Source organism: Cardiocondyla obscurior, linkage group LG07 (genome assembly GCF_019399895.1).
Source record: "Cardiocondyla obscurior isolate alpha-2009 linkage group LG07, Cobs3.1, whole genome shotgun sequence".
NCBI lineage: Eukaryota > Metazoa > Arthropoda > Insecta > Hymenoptera > Formicidae > Cardiocondyla > Cardiocondyla obscurior.
Genome location: NC_091870.1, coordinates 3,576,149 through 3,592,587, shown reverse-complemented (window position 1 = coordinate 3,592,587; position 16,439 = coordinate 3,576,149). Strand labels below are relative to the sequence as shown.

General features: G+C 34.1%; 2 protein-coding genes across 7 annotated transcripts in view; both read right to left on the bottom strand.

Moving 5' to 3' along the window:
- Nucleotides 1-1,954: 1,954 nt before the first annotated feature.
- On the bottom strand, nt 1,955-5,917 carry LOC139103941 (maltase 1-like). Of its 2 annotated transcripts, XM_070659112.1 has the most exons (9): nt 5,804-5,917; nt 4,600-4,764; nt 4,263-4,450; nt 3,899-4,168; nt 3,487-3,729; nt 3,176-3,358; nt 2,759-3,014; nt 2,301-2,637; nt 1,955-2,116 (listed from the first exon to the last, which is right to left on the bottom strand). In XM_070659112.1, exons 2-9 carry the CDS (start codon nt 4,754-4,756, stop codon nt 2,050-2,052), a joined length of 1,701 nt encoding a protein of 566 aa, XP_070515213.1. In that variant the 5' UTR covers nt 4,757-4,764; nt 5,804-5,917; the 3' UTR covers nt 1,955-2,049. The 2 variants fall into 2 exon arrangements, with proteins under 2 accessions (XP_070515213.1, XP_070515212.1); XM_070659111.1 differs by lacking the exon at nt 5,804-5,917.
- Nucleotides 5,918-6,367: 450 nt separating this feature from the next.
- LOC139103916 (golgin subfamily A member 4) overlaps nt 6,368-16,439 on the bottom strand; it is a 67,637-nt gene continuing 57,565 nt past the window's right edge. For all 5 annotated transcript variants that reach the window (XM_070659053.1, XM_070659052.1, XM_070659055.1 and 2 more), the window contains 4 exons: nt 8,008-16,330; nt 7,393-7,556; nt 7,238-7,292; nt 6,368-7,127 (listed from right to left, as the gene is read on the bottom strand). In XM_070659053.1, coding sequence (XP_070515154.1) covers nt 7,103-7,127; nt 7,238-7,292; nt 7,393-7,556; nt 8,008-16,330 — 8,567 coding nt within the window. In that variant the 3' untranslated portion in view covers nt 6,368-7,102. The remainder of the gene's footprint in view (nt 7,128-7,237; nt 7,293-7,392; nt 7,557-8,007; nt 16,331-16,439) is intronic.

The following is a 16,439-nucleotide window of genomic DNA, read 5'->3' as shown; positions in this document are numbered from 1 at the left end:
TCCCAAAATTGGTTATATATAGCAGTGGTACAAAGGATCTCTATCGCTCCAGTTTCTAATTATGCTTAAAATTACCTTATTCTAATTTTGTATTGAAAATAATACAAAATAAAAAATGGAAGCTATGGTTATTATATGTATGGAATTTTTTTCTATCGCGATAATTCCGTCGTGAAAAATGATCGACGTTCCCCTGACAAATATCAAAACTAATGATCGCTCTAATTATGATGTAACTTGCGCTTGTTAGATTCTCAAAATTGTTTACGCGTTAGTAGGGAAAAAAAAAAAGAATTGACGTTGTTCCAATTAACGATTAACAGAGGTCAACAAAGATTGCGCTATCTCAAGAGTATGAATAATAAATTGAAATAAAAACTATTACGTGCTTGTTGCGCGGAATTTTTCTACTTTGACAGAAAGACAAATGTCTAATACTTTTTTGACAAATTGCAAAATTAATGAATAAAAACTTAGCAGCATATGGCGCATTTTTTTATGCTGAAATGCGTACAACGCATACATAAAAAATTGCAGTACACAACGTGTGATAATTTAACAATTTATTCATCTGCATCAAATTTGCAGAAACATATTTTTTTAGTTATGTTCTTGTGTATAAAAAATTTCAAGACGCACAGATATTGCTTAAGTTTTATGATTATTATTAATTAATATTTAGAGAAATAGCGAAATTGTGAGATGGCAGATGCTGCCGTAGATAAATTATAGAAAGCATATAAAATATTTTCTAAATTTTAATTATGAAATTTATACACATCAGTTTATAGATTTTCAGTAAAATTATCGTCAAATGTACTTAAATGTGGAGCATTTCTAAATTCTGATTTGCAAATGTATTTGATTTTTCTCGCTTTTATAAAATTTCTAAGGCACAGGATCGACACTTCAGGCTAATTATAAGTCAACAGTTTGGTAATCAAAAAATTAAAAATGTGTCAATTCAGACAAACATAACACTTGCACGTATTATAGGTACATACACGTGGTATTTACCCGAGTGGAAATTTATCTAGCTAATCTGATTTTGCAGCTAGTGGTTAGATCGCGTAAATATATTTCTCAACCAGGGACTAGCTTGGTACTAGCCATAAAATATAAGAAAGTATTTATTATTTGGTGGCTACCTTCAAAAAATAAAATTGTCATTTAAAAAGAGAAAAGCAAAATCTATCTAGTCTCGGTCGTTAAGTCCCTGTCCTGCGTGGACCATGTATCTAAATGGATGTCTAAACGTTTTTCGCCGCGTACTTGTTTACTGTTGCGCGTTGATCTTACGCAGCGTTCGCTCGACTGCCGAATTCGCTGGGCAAATCAGTTCTCGCCGCCCGCTGCCCGCGCGTCCTCCACCTTGCGAACTCGGAACGCGAAATCTACCGGCCAGATGTCAACACACGCACGCACTAACACCACCGCGGCGGTCGTCGAACCCGGCGACCAGCGAATTCGGCAGTCGAGCACGTGTTGGATAGGTCAGAACGCGCAACAGACTAGTACGCGGCAAAAAACGTTCAGATATCTAGCTTTTCTAGATCGTTACTATAGTTAGTAATAATTATTTAGCACGTAATACGTTTTGAGTGTTATATTTCTGGATCAGTGCGGGACAGTTTTTGCTGGACAGCCACGAGATGAGCCGCGAATTGGCTAGCTAATTATTAGGTAAGGATTGGAATCAATTTTCACTCGGGTACATATTGTTTTCGATAATATTGGATTTAGCATTTTAATATTTAAAATTATTTCTTTCACGAAATAGATATATCTGACTCTCGTCTTTCATGATAGACTCGTATAAATATTTAAATGATTCAGTAAAATATAAGTTTAAAATAAAATATTAAACCTTCGTTTATGTGTTAAAAACTTATAGCACATTCACATTATAAATAAAAAAAAAGTGCAATTACCGGCATATAAATATATTTAAAAGTAGGAGGGATTGCTTTTTTTTATTGCAAACAAATTTACAATATTAAAATTCAACTTTAATTATACTTTTATAATTAACCACACTTTTGAAAATAATTATAAAGACGTATACAATACAGCAGCTTTCGCAGGTAAACGTATCTTGTCTACGTTGACTAATTTGCTAAATGAAAAAAGAAAACGAACGTTAATCATCATTATTATCATTTTACATCTATTTAGAGTATATAAATATCCTTTCTATCAATACATTTCTAATGCAAGTGAGTATATAATTTAAAGAAAAAAATTTAATTAACTCTTTTTACTTTTTAATATAATTAATTTATTAATTAAATAATTTATACCTAGTCTTCACATTGGAATCCACATCGGAAGCTTTGACCACAAGTAAGGAAGGCAGACCTTCTCCCGACAGATTGAGAGTCTGAGATTTCTTAGTAAAGTTTAACAAATATAACACGGTACGACATCCATTGCTTCGAATTACACCCAAAACAGAATTGTCGTTAGCTACAAACGATTTATAACTTCCTTCTGTAAGAGCCGGTTCCTTATGATGCATGAGAGCTAATGTCTTATAAAGCTTATAATGTGATCTTCTGGCTTTAACCTGCTTTGCCAGATTTAACTTCTTGTAATTCTTATTCACGGGCAGCCACGTCGAGTCCGCTTTACTGAAACCTACCATAACGAAAAATAGTTAATTATCAAGATAAATATTATTTATAGAATATATTACTTGTTTAACATGTTCAACGTGGACATTAATTAGCTTTCTTTTTTTCTTTTTTCTTTTTTTTACCAGCATTTTTTGTCGAGTCCCATTGGAATGGCGTGCGTTCTGGATCACGAGATATATTTCTGTAGTTTTCTTGTCCAGCGTTACACGCTTGGGGATCTTGTGTGTTTTCCCAGGATATATCCCTTTTATCTACCATACCGATTTCGTCGCCGTTATATGTCACTGTCATGCCCGGCAAAATCATAGACAACATGGTCAAATGATCTGATTTGCCGGGAAAACGAGAGGCGACACGTGGATTATCGTGATTTCCCAACTAAAAAAAAAAAAAAAAGGTTTACATTCAATATTTAATTTGCTTGTTAAAAAAAAATTAATAAATAAAAAATACTATTTGCTTAATTTTGAAAAAAGAAATCCAATTTATATGTGACATTTTTATTAAAATAATTATGTAACTTAATATAAAGTACGTACCACCCAGTTAGCGACCTCGCCCTTAGGCATTGAATTCATCCATTCATCCATTTCTCGTTTATAATCATTCGCAGTCGATGCAGCAGTCAAATTTCTAATAAATTTAAAATTAAAGGGAAGCACATTGTATTTATAATACTCTATAGTATGATCTAAATCGGTGTACGCTTCAATCACCATCATCTAAATTGGAAATAAATATATTGCACATTGTACACAAGACATCATCGACGTGATATCGTTAAATATGACAAGCGGATTAAATAAAAAAAAAAAAAAGGGGGAGGGAAATTAACAATTACTTCGTATACCTTCTGATCCTGATCGTTTGTGTCAGAATACACATCCGCGAAATTTCGCCACTCTTCAAACAGTTTATAATTCGCAGATAAGTCGAAAGTATAAATGTGTCGTAAAAAATTATAATTTCGCGACGTTAAGCCCTGAATGTTGCTTCTAGGTTCATCCAGTAATCGTTCATCTTCAAATATAAATGCAGCGGAATCGACGCGGAATCCATCTATACCAAGATCCAGCCAAAATTTCAAGACTTTCTATAATTCGTCAAATCAAAATGTTAAGAATATTAATTATAGTTAAGAAAATTAATAATATTAAACATATAATAATATATATTGAAAATAACAACCTGTTAAGTAATGTAGTTTAAAATAAAAGGGAAAAAGAAAAAAAAAATGAAATTAAAACCTTCTTGTTACTTACTATCATTTCTGCTTGTACGTCAGAATTGTAAAAATTTAAATCAGGCTGTCTGGGGTCAAATTGATGAAGATACCATTGCTTTACTGCATCTACATACGTCCATGCGGGACCGTCAAACACGCTGATCCAATTGTTGGGAGGCGTTTTATCGTCTTTATTTTTACCGTCCGCCCACACATAATAGTCTTTGTACTTTTGATCGCCGCTGAGAGCCTTTTTGAACCATTCGTGCTGATCAGATGAATGATTCGGCACGATGTCAAGTACCACCTATAATATATTTAATACCGTTTAAATTTTAAAGGCAATTATAATATGAGAAATTTATATTTATAACTGCGGAGATATTATCAAGTTGTCGCACTTTTAAACCAAGTTCTTTAGCACGCGCTACAAGCTTTTTGAAATCGTCTAAGGTGCCATAAATCGGATCAACGCCAGTGAAATCTGATATGTCATATCCAAAATCGACCATGGGACTTGGGTATATCGGTGACAACCAGATCGCATCAATGCCAGTTTCCACAAAATATTCCAGCTTCAAAGTTATTCCTAATGATATAAAAATGCCATTATATTTTTTTTATATATATTTGCATTAAAGTTTTTTTCAGAAAATAATTTCCAGATTAATTGTACAAGCTTATTATGCCGAAATTTATCGAATAAGACTTGCAATATTACAATAGATATATGCTCACCTGGCAAATCGCCCACACCATCGTCATTCGAGTCATACAAACTTCTCGGATAAACCTGATAGAAAATAGTATTGTTCCACCATGATTTATTATAAATTTTAGCGAAGGATCCACTCGCAAGGATTAAAAACGTACAAAAGTACGTTGTCCACGACATGATACTGTCTGTGAATGACAAATCGTAAAATTGTTTTTATATATCAGTAGTAAAAAGAATCGATATTACTTCTATATTATCAAATATACTTAACATAAAATTAACACTACTTATCTCAACGTTAACTTAAAGGAAAAAAAAGAAAAGAAAATAAATAAACAACAAAAGAGAGCTAATGAATTCTGCATATGAAAATTTTTCCAAAATGATAACGTGACAAATGACTGATGTTTCTTTGATAAATTAAAAAATTAATGATTGAAGGTTTAAGCTAACGTTATATAATACAACTTTTTTTTAGTTATATCGCACACAAACGAATACGCGCATTAAATGAAGCAATTTACAACGGACGAGAACTTATTCGTTTGCATTAAATTAGCGCGAAAATCAGGTAATATTTGTGTTAATGACATTATTGTTAAGTTACCTGCAAATAATGTGGTAATAAATTGCAGTTATCGTGGCATTCTCGTGCGTTTTACTTTCTTACACGAAACGTATTGCACTCGTACTTGGAATTACGTCGAAATTTTTAAAAGCGTACAGTTTGCAGAATTATTAATTATGCAGTTACCGTTATGCAGTTATATAAATTGACCATCGCCACCTCGATTAGCTTGATTTACTGATGACGATAGACTCCCGTCACCGATAAATCAAGCTAATCGAGATAGTGATGAGAAACCCAACGCGAAGTTAGATGTACCACATGTGGCACAATATATTAAATTATAATATTTATCATTTCGTTTACTTAAAATTTTCTCAACCGCCTACATAAACCCATAATCAAATTTCCGTTTTCATTTAATTACAATTGAGAATTAAATATTTATTCTATTATTAATGTATTTTTTAATAACAATATACATCACAAAACGTAAGTTTCGCACGCATCGTTTAATTTTACTGTTTCTACGTTAAAGGAAACTGCTATACAATTAATAATTTTCATCAATAAATTATAATATGAACGTACATGCATATTATTATCATTTACATAGTATTTTAAATGTTTCTCGTTCCTTCAAATGTAATACATACCTATAGCGAGCGGTGCACAGTTAACGCACAAAACGATAGTAATTCTTTTTTTTACCTCGATGCACTTATAACAGGCAAGAGGCACTATCGTGCCTCGCGATATATATACATACGCACATTTTATCAATAGTAATAAACGATCAGATAAGAATACAATTGTACAAATAAGGTTTAATTTTAATTTTAATTGTACAAATAAGGTCTTTAATATTGTACAAATATTAAAGAAGAAATAATGTTGTAAATTGTCTGTTTATCTTTTCAGCTCTCTGTGAAAAAAAAGATAAATGTATAAAAATATGCAACAATTTGTATATAATTACAGCATGCAATGTACAACAAAATTACAGCAAAATTACAGCAAAATAACATATAACTGTGGTATTTATTATGATCTGCAACGTATATTATAAAGTGGTTTCTGTAAAAGAAGAAAAAAAAACTTTGAAAATATAAAAAAAAAACCAATGCTTTATAAGTACTTTGATTTTAGATTCACCTTTATGTCTCGTAAGTGTTTAAAGAGATTTTTTTTTTAATTACTATTTATAACGCATCTGACCATTTTTCTGTTAATTTTATTTATTTATTGAAACTTCTGGCTTTGTACAAAATTTTATGGAAATAGAACGATTGAATAATTTACAATTATCACGAATTATATCTTATCTGTGATTAGTCTTGCACGGTTTTCCTTCGATGTATAATTAATAATAATATGGTATTAAGCCGGAAGACAATCGTGGGTAATTTGCAAAATATATAACTTAAACTAATAAAAGAAAACGGCTTTTCTTTTTTTTTTTTTTAATAGACACGTTTATATTGAATAACACAATCGAACTTTAACACTTCTTATATATGTTTTATTGCATATCTTTTATTGTAAATAATTTAGTCGCGGAATTAAAAAAAGAAAAGGCAATTAATATTTTAGACTGTATCTTATCCATCCATATCTGCTGTACAACGTTATAATACATATAAGTTTGCTCCTCATAATCTTTTCCTTTTCGAAAAGGGGAGAGCAATTTTTTTTTTTCCGAAAAAAATACGCTAATTACATTCTGTACATGTGTATGTGTGATTTCAAAAATATTTCTTTTGACGGTTTCGTTATTCACAATACTCTCGCAAAACTATCTTTTATAATCGTATAAGCACATTCTTTAAGTCTGAAAAATACGACAGACTGTTCCAACGTTAATTAACTGCAGGAATCAGTTTTGGCAGTTGGCACTTAGCAGGAATGTCTCCAGAAGGCAAGTCGATGGCCGTTTCATTCCCGCTATTCGTTCATCACATGTGCACCACTTTCGGTGTACTAGAATAATATATTTATAATTCTTATTAATTTTATCACATTGTTGTATAAAAAAAGAAATTTATGAATCTAGAAAATAAATAAAAATTAATTTTTTAATTTTAATTTACCTTTTACCCCACAACCAATTCAAGAGAACGCTTGACTGGCTTTGAACGTCTCGTGCTGTAATCAATCATCAATTTATATCATTAATATGCGGTTTTAAACGTATAATTTTTTTTTTCTTATTATTCTATGATACTATTTATCAAATGATACCTACAGAGCGTGTAATTAGCGTTGACAAGTCTTGCGGCTGCTTCGGGTGGCAACGTGTTTAAAACGTCTCTATGAGCTAATAAGGACATTTGTTGTGTATGCCTTAATTCTCGTTCATCCTTCAACCTTACATCCTTTGTGTGGCTGACTGAGTGTAACTGCGACAATCTAAAGGGAGAACTAGCATATATCAAGCTGCAAGCGATTTACAATACGCGAAAAGCGAGGCATTTAAAACATTATACATATTTAAAAACAAAAATATTTTTCGTTCTTTAATATCGATACCTTACAAGGGATTTAACTAGTCGATCTACAAATAAACTCTTCGATTATTATCGTCAGCAAATTAATGAGTGACTAAATTATGAAATTGTAATAATTTTAATTAAAGTTTATTTGTGATAATGAATAAATAATATGTTAGAAAATTATAAAATAAAACAAAGAAAAATTTTGTTTGCCAAAACTTTTAATTTTTAAGAAATATAAACGAATAAATAAACTATCTACGTTACTCTAGCTCTTTTGTCTACGCTGCATACTAAAATTAAATACATAAGGCGTCAATGGCAACAGTAAATATGCAACTTCGTAATTAAAAAAAAATTTTACTTACTTTAAAGCAAGAGCTTCCTTGTCCTCGACTGGAATGTCGACAGCTTCTTTCGCGATCTCGACTGGTCCCTCTGATTTAGAAGGCGAAGGCTGCTCCTCGACAGGCTCTATTAATGCACGGGAGATCGATGATGGATCTTTGATTGGACTTGCTTCGGCGCTACCTACCCTCCTGAGTTCTTCATTCAGCCGGATCGCGTTAGATAGTCGCAATTGTAACGTGTCGCGTTCTTCGAGCAGCTGCATTAGCTCATGAGTCAGCTCCTCGCATCGGACGTCTCTCTGATGAAGCATATACAACGCGATATCTAATTCGTTGGAAACAGTCTCTGTATTGTCAGCTGTTTGAACAGTTTCCGAGCTCTTTGATGATCCAGCCTCGACAACAGATACATCTTTCTTTAATGCGTGCTGTATCAGATCGTGCTCTGAAACTTTTTGCACTAATAACTCCTTCAATCTGTTCACTTCTGCTTCACTATCCTCCAACGTCTGTCTCAAATGATCCAACTGTCTCTCCTCTTCTGCAGACAATGCCAAAAGTTCGTCTATACGCACCTCTTTTTCGTGAATCTGTACCTTCAAGTTATAAAGCTCGGTGTCTTTGGTGATACTCAGCTCAGCTAATCTTCTCTCTTTCTCCGCTAGTTCGTCGATTGTATGCATCAACTCGTTCTCTTTTTGTTGCAACTTGCTGCCACGATCGTCCGTAGTCGTCTGTAATCGTTCGAATTGCGTTTTTAAATTCTCGATATCATTATTCTTCAATCGAAGTTCCGCCAATAACTTCTGATTCTCCTCCGATAATTTCTGCTTTATTTCATCGATTTCTGATTCTTTCTTTTGCAGTTCTTTATCCAAAAATTCCTCAGCTTCAAGACGAATTTGCTCTTTCTCCGAAGTTAGCCTCTCAATCGCATTCCTGCTCTCTTCAGAAAGCCTCTCGTAATCTTTAAGACGAAGAATCTGCTCTTGTAGCTCTCCGATGGTCGATTTTAAAGTCTGTATTTCTTGCTCCTTGCCATATAAATCTCCCATCAGTCTTTGTACAGTCTCACGCAACTCAAAGTCGTCTGACTGAGGCTCCATACTGGCCTGGAGACTCAGTTGCCGGTCTTTTTCGGCTATGATATACTTTAACTCGTTAATTTCTTGTTCTTTTGCGTGTAAATCATTCTGCAATCTAATAATTTCCTCCTGATCGTGAACAGATCTTCGGTCTCTGAAAAGCAAACTGGTTTCCTCCTTAGAAATGTATTCCTGATCTTGCTCATTAATGCGTTGAGTCAAAAGATCCACTTGTTGCTGCTTTTCTGCCAAGCTCTCTCCAGCTGCTCGCCAGGAAGCCTCTAACGCAGCCTTTTCATTATACAAACAATTAATTCTATCTTGCATCTCCTGAATAATTGTAGGATACGTATTCTCACTTAAAATATATTTCAAATGTTCCAGTTCTTGTTGCTTGGCTTCCATCTGAGTTTTTAATTCATTTATGGTGCTTTGCAGCTCCACGTCGTTGTCGTGGCCCATTCTAGAGATCGGGATATCATCGATTATTTGAGAACTCTGCTCATTACGCAACCTTTCCAATTCGATCCGTTTATCGTTCAATTCTTGATTTATTGTTTCTAATAAAGAATCTTTATCACTCATCCTGGCTCGGATTTCTTCTAAATCGTTGTCTTTAGCGCACATTTGCGTATTCACGTAATGCAATTGCTCGGTTTTTTCTCGCAAATCATGCTTCAAAGCATTAATTTCTTCTTTATTATTTTCCATTTGAGTCTGAAACATTTTCGTTTCCTGTTCGTATTGCAATAAAATCGATGCCCTCTCCGATTTTAAAGCTTGAATTTCTTCTTCCAAACTGTGAATACGTGAATTATACTCTTGCACGTCAATCATAGTCGTTTCCGTGGCATTTAATTGATTCTGCAAACGTTGAATGTCTGCTAAGCATTTTTGTACTGTACTCTCGAGATTTGCCTTCTCTTCTTCATATTGCTCCAATTCCTGTTGTTTTTCTTGCAATTTCTCGTTCATTAAATTCATATCGGTTTGAGTACTTCCAATGATTGAATTTCGTTCTGTTAAATCTTCCTTTAAATACTCAATTTGTTCCTGTTGCGTTTCGAATTTAATCGCGCAATCTTGCAACTTTGCAGAGTATTCATTGACTTTCGATTCCAGCACGGTTAGCTTTTCTGTTAAATTACGTAACTCTTTATCCTTATCTTCGATCTCAATTGCGTGCTTTTGGGCTAATTCTTGGGTGGCCTCATTAACGATAACATTTACCGTTTCCATACTTTGTTGGTGTATTAATTCATGTTCTTTGTCGCTAAACGCTTGCTTCAAAGTTCGCACTTCTTGTTCTTTTTCATGTAACTCTTTTGTCGAGTTTTGTATTTCCATTTGTAGCGTTGCTTCAACTCGCTGTCTTTCCACGTATTGATTTTGCAGCTCTTGCTTTAAATCGGCGACTTCTTGAACTCTGGCGTTAAGTAATTCTGTGACTTCTATTAGAGACGTATTAGCAATTGAAAGCTTTTCTTCGGAGTTTATAAGAGCGTTGTTTTCCAAAATATTTTTCTCTTCCAAAGTTTTTCGTAAATAATCTATCTCTGCTTCCGACTTCTCGATTTTCTCCGTAAATTCACTTTTAAGGAGCTCGCTATTCTGCCGCATTGCCGTCACTTGATCATTCGCGTCTATTAAACTTTGTTCATACTGTTTTCTGAGAGCATCATATTCTTCCTTGCTCTTATTTAAAGCGCTTTGAAGCTGCGTATTTTGGTTCTTCAAAGCATTAAATTTTTCTATAAGTTCATCAGAGTTATTGTTATCTTTTGCCATCGTCGCTTTTTGTTCTTCTAAAAAGTGCTGCAGTTGTTCGTTTTCAGCAGCAAGCGCTTCTAACTCGTCCTTCAAATCATCTATTTCTTCTTTGTATTTTTTCGATATTACTTCTAAATCATCGCTAGATTCTACTGATCTTTTCTGAGGGCGACTGTGTGCGGCAGTTTTATCAATTTCATAAGACGACGGATCACTTTGATCTTCACGCTGCGAAGAAACGTCTTCTGTATCAATCGTATTTTCCTGTAATTGCCATTCCAAAGAATGTATTTTATTACCTAGTTCTTTATTCTGAATGCGCAATACCTCAATTTCCATATCCTGTTTCTCTTTCATTTCCATGTATCTTTCGTTAGCCGATACCACTACATCAAGTCGTTTTAGTAAAGCCTCTTTTTCAGCAACGACATTTTTCTTTTCCTCCTTAATTTCATTGAGAGCTTTTTCCAAATTGGCGATTTGCGTCTTCAGCTCTTCCTCGATCGCTGTATCCAAGTTAAAGAAGCTGTCAGTCTGCTTCTGTGTCTTTAATTGTTGTTGCAGACCCTCTAATTGCACTTTGTACTCTTTCAATTTTTTTACCAACTTACCGCTCTTTATTTGTGCCGCTTTATTTTCCTCGGCAATCTTAATATTTTCAGATTCTAAATCTTTTATTCGATCTTGTAAATCTTCTACTTTCGCACGTAATTGCATTTCAGCGCTCAGTGTCATCGTGCTGAATTGGCTGCTGACGGCCGATTGAACATTCTCCGCAGTCCAACCCCAAGGTTCTTCGTCGATATTAAGATTTTCAGGAACATTATCCCAATCTGACCCGAGATCCACTTGAATGTCTTGCCGCATTTCCTTTTCGACGGAAGCTTGCTGTTCGGATTGTACGCATTCGTGTTGGCTAATTGCTTTTTCAACAACAGTAGAAACTTGTTCTAACTCACCTGCGATCGATTTTTCTGTAGAAATAAATTCTTTTAAGTTATCGTCGTGGTGTACCTTTGATTCTCGAATATTTTGTTTCAGTTCATCAAAGGATCGTGTCAAATCATTTACTTGCAATTGTAACAAGTCCCTTTCTGTAGTAATCGCTGAGATACGCTGCTGACATTCTTGTATTAAATCATTATCATTAGCGTTCCTTGTTTCTCGTTCCATTGTTAATGCCGCAATAGTATCTTTCATAGAAGTGAGCTCCATTTTTACGTTGGCAATTTCTGTGTCTTTAAGTGAGATTTCACTTCGAAGATCGGCTTCTACATTTGAGTGTTGATGCAATTGTGAATTAATTTGTTGATTCACGGTATTTAATTCAGTAATCAGTGAATCTATTTGCGTATTTTTTTCAGTTACAAGCTGCTGCAGTCTTTGTGACTCAGCCTCAGCTGTACGATATTTTTCCTGCAACACTTTCAAATCATTCACCTGACAATTTAACTTATCCAATTCCGCATTAAATTTGCTTTGTGAATTTTCAAAATAATCCTGTAATTCTTGAACACGTAATTTCTCTTTTTCTATACTATTAAGTAAAAGATTAATTTCGCTTGGTACTCTCTGCAATTGTTGAATTTCCTTTTTATCTGAAATAACGGTTGTACTGGACGACTGTAATGCTTCATCCTGTTTCTGAGTTTGCTCTTTTTCGGTAATAGAAGTTTCAACTTCTTCGGGAATTTCAACTTTGTATTCCGCGTTCTTGTGTTTAAACGCTTGCAATTCAGCTTCTAATTCCAATGCTCTTTGTTCGCTCACTGCTTTTTCCACTTTCAAAGAATCAATCTCATGTTGTAATGTATTTGTTTGATCCATAAGCGACTGATTAAAACGCTCCTGAGCAGTTTGCATCATCATATCATTGTACCTTTGAGACTCATCATGAAGTAACACAATATTGCCATACGAATTGGCCAATTCGTTATTCAAATTTTCAATTTCCGCTTGACGTTCTTGTAGACGTGCTTCTAAAGCTTGCACCAAATTTTGACATTGTTCAGAATGATCGCAATGTTGCGTGATTCGTGTGTCATCTTCTCTCAGTTCACTCTGTTCCGAAGCTTGTGCCGTTATTGCCATAGCTGCTATTTCTTTTTGTAACTCTTCAATTAACACACGACGCTCTTCTGATTTCTTTTCAGCGTTTTCGAGTTTCTCGTCAATCTGCGTTTGTTTGGACAATAAAAGGCCATTCTCAGCCTTTAAATTCTTTATTGTAGCGAGCTGATCCACGTACTCGGTTTCCATTACTTGCATGCGCACACTTAATTCTCGCGCCTGTTCTTTTACTACGTCAAGAATAGCCTGTTTCTGCTCGTCCTCCTTGCTCGCAGTTTGTTTGTATAATTCGTATTCTTTAGCCATATTCTCTTTCGCCGTTTTTTCCGTAATTACTTCGAAAGAGATGCGTTCTATCTCTGCACGCTGCTTTTCGACTTCCTCATCCATTTCCGCAACGTGTTCCATTAACATTGTAATCTTTTCTTTCAAGCTAATCGCTTCCTTTTCAAATTTCTCTGAATTTGCAAGAATCTCGGCAGTGTTATTTTTGGCCTGTAGTAACTTTTCTTCTAAGTCATGGATTTTATTATCCTTTTCTCGCATGGAAATCTCAACTTCTTGTATCTGCTTATTTTTAACTTCTTTTTCGTCTTTCTCCGTTGTCCATTTTTCTTCCAATTCAGCGACACGCGCTTCAAGTTCTTGACACGCTATTTTCTTTTTATTAAAAGTCGCGACAATTTTCTTCATTTTTTCAGATTGCGTCTGTAATTTATTTTCCGATTCGGAAAGTTTCTGTTCTAAATCTGCGACTTTGCTCTCCAAAACGGTTTTCACCTCTTCTGTGACATATTTACCGGTCAACTCTTTCTGTTCTAATTCTGCTTTTATAACCTCATTTTCCTGGGTTTTTTCGACTAATTCTTCAATAACGTCTTCTAATCTTCGATTCATCATCTCTATATCTTCCGAATGCTTAGTTTTAAGCCGTTCCATTTGCTTGTATTCATTGGTCAACTCCGATTGCACTTTCTCAGCATATGTGGTTTGATTGTCTAAAATTGCTTGCAGTTCCCAAATTCGCTTTTCGGCTTCAATCTTATCTTTTTTGAATTCTTCAATTTGTGCGTCCAAATCTTTTTTAATCGCAAGCAAATTATCAATTTCTTGATTTTTCTTAATTAATTCTTCTTTAATATTCTCATCATATTTTGGCATGTCTTCAATTTTATGCAATAATTCATTATTTTCCCTTAAAGCTTCTTCATATTTATTTTGTAATTCAATATAATCTGTTTCTTTATTTCGTAAATTTTCTAACACTCCTTCAAAATCTGCTACAGGTCTAGATTGCTCTAACGCTTCAGTAATTTTGCTAACGTTGTCTTTTAAAATATAAATTTCTTGTTCCTTATCTTTTATTGTATCATTCAGTCTTGCAATATCTCCTAACGATGACGACAAAGCAGCCTCGTTTTCTTTAAGTTTAGTCGAATGGATATTTAATTCATCCTGCAAACTGTCTATAGTAATCAATCCATTTTGCAATTGCGCATATTTGATATGCAATTCTTGATCTTTCTTTTCAATCTCGGCTTTCAAATCCGCAATTTCACGTTCTCTCGCAGCTACTTGCGACATTTCGTCTTGTAACCTCGTTTCAAGAGAGTCTATAGTATTTTGAAGACGATTTTGTAAAATGCCAGTTGCTTCGTCTTTTTCTTTTATCACTTCTAGCAATTCCTTATTACCATTCTCCAATGTTTTAAAAGCTTCTTCTATCGACGCCTTGGCTTGTTCTAAAGCTTGCATCTTTTCTTGCATGTCATCATATTTAAATTTCCATTCTTCTGCGGTAACAAACATGTCTTTCAATTCGTGTTCTAGACTTTCTAGTTTCGTCCCAGATCCTTCATACTCTAATAACTGCTCAGTTTTTTTCTGTAATTTTATCTCCATGTTTTCAAGCTTCATGTTCATTTCCTCTATCTGATTTTTATACTCGGTAATTAATTCCTTACTTTTCGCCAATTCTTTTTCTAAAGATGCTACAATCGCAGCTTGCGATTCGTTATAAGAAACCTCTTCCGCTTTTCGCATTTCTGAAATTTCGTCGGATGACTTTTGTAACAGAACGCTAATTTGCTCGTGTAATTCTTGCCTCTCGTGAGCGACGTTTTCTTTTTCTAGGTTTAATTTCTCTAATTTATCAATAAGCTCCAATCTTTCTTTCGAAAAATTATCGCATGTCATTTGTTGAAGCTTTAAATCCAACTCTTCTTTCTCTCTTGTAATTTTTGTTACATCCTTTGCTTGACTAGCGATACGTTCTTCGAGTTGGGCAATCGTCATTATCATCTGTGCATTTTCCTTTTCTAATGTCGCAAGTTTAGATTTTGCATCGTCTGTTTCACACGATGTTACATTGATCGAGTGTTCAATTGAAGTTTTCCGCAATTGGTCCATCTCTTTTTCAAGAATCTGTTGTCTGTCTATTAAGGCATTAATTTGATCAGCAGATTCTATCATTTGAATTGACATTTGCGAAGTATGAGATGACTCCATCTGAAGACGTTCCTCCAATTTTGTGCGATTTATAACCAACTCGGTATTTTCCGAAGTTAATATTTCTATACGATCTTGTAATCTATTATTTTCTTCCGTAAGTTCTTCTATCTGCGGTTTAAGTTGAGAAATCTCCCCGTTTAAATTACCATTTTCTTGAGTGAGTGTCTCAATTTGTAATAGTAAATTATTATCGTCTTTAAGCGTGTCTAATTTATCAATTTTAGAAACGTCCAGTTGAGGGCTGCTTTCTATTTGATTTAATCGTTCTTCCAGTTTTGTTAGTTTGATAACAAGTTCGTTGTTTTCTTGAGTAAGTAATTCGATTTTTGTCGAACTATCATTGTGCTCCGGAATACGCTCAAAAGATTCCGTGGAACCCGTGTCGGATGAGCCTTTCTCTTCGATTCTACTCAATTTCATGGTCAAATCTGTGTTTTCCTGCGTAAGTTGTTCGATTTTCTTTATTAATTCGGTGCGATCTGTATCATTTATAGTCTCAAAAGATTCTGTAGAACCAGCATGTGAGCCATCTTTTTCCTCCAACTTTGATAACTTAAGCGTTAATTCATTATTTTTCTGCTCTAAATCCTCAATTTTCTTCAACAAATCATTTTTATCATTCATTTGAATAGCTTCAAAAGATTCCGTCGAACCAGTATCCGAAGCACCTTTTTCTTCTATTTTGTTTAATTTATTGTATAATTCCGAATTTTCCTGCGTCAAAGCATCGAACTTTTTCAAGAGCTCATGATGTTCAATTTCAAGTTTATTCTCGCTCTGCTCTTTATGTGCTTCCAATTGCTCTTCCAACTCAACGACCTTCATCTCTGCGGTTACTCTGAGATTCTCCGATTCTGCATTTTCAGCTTCCAAAGCTAAAACTTCTTGTTTCACGGTATGAAGTTCTAAAAGAGAAAACAGTTTTACAAATCTATTCGAATTATAAAAGCAAACTAATATTTAATATTTACCAGTATATCTACAAATAAAATTAGAAGTACATCTATAGTTATT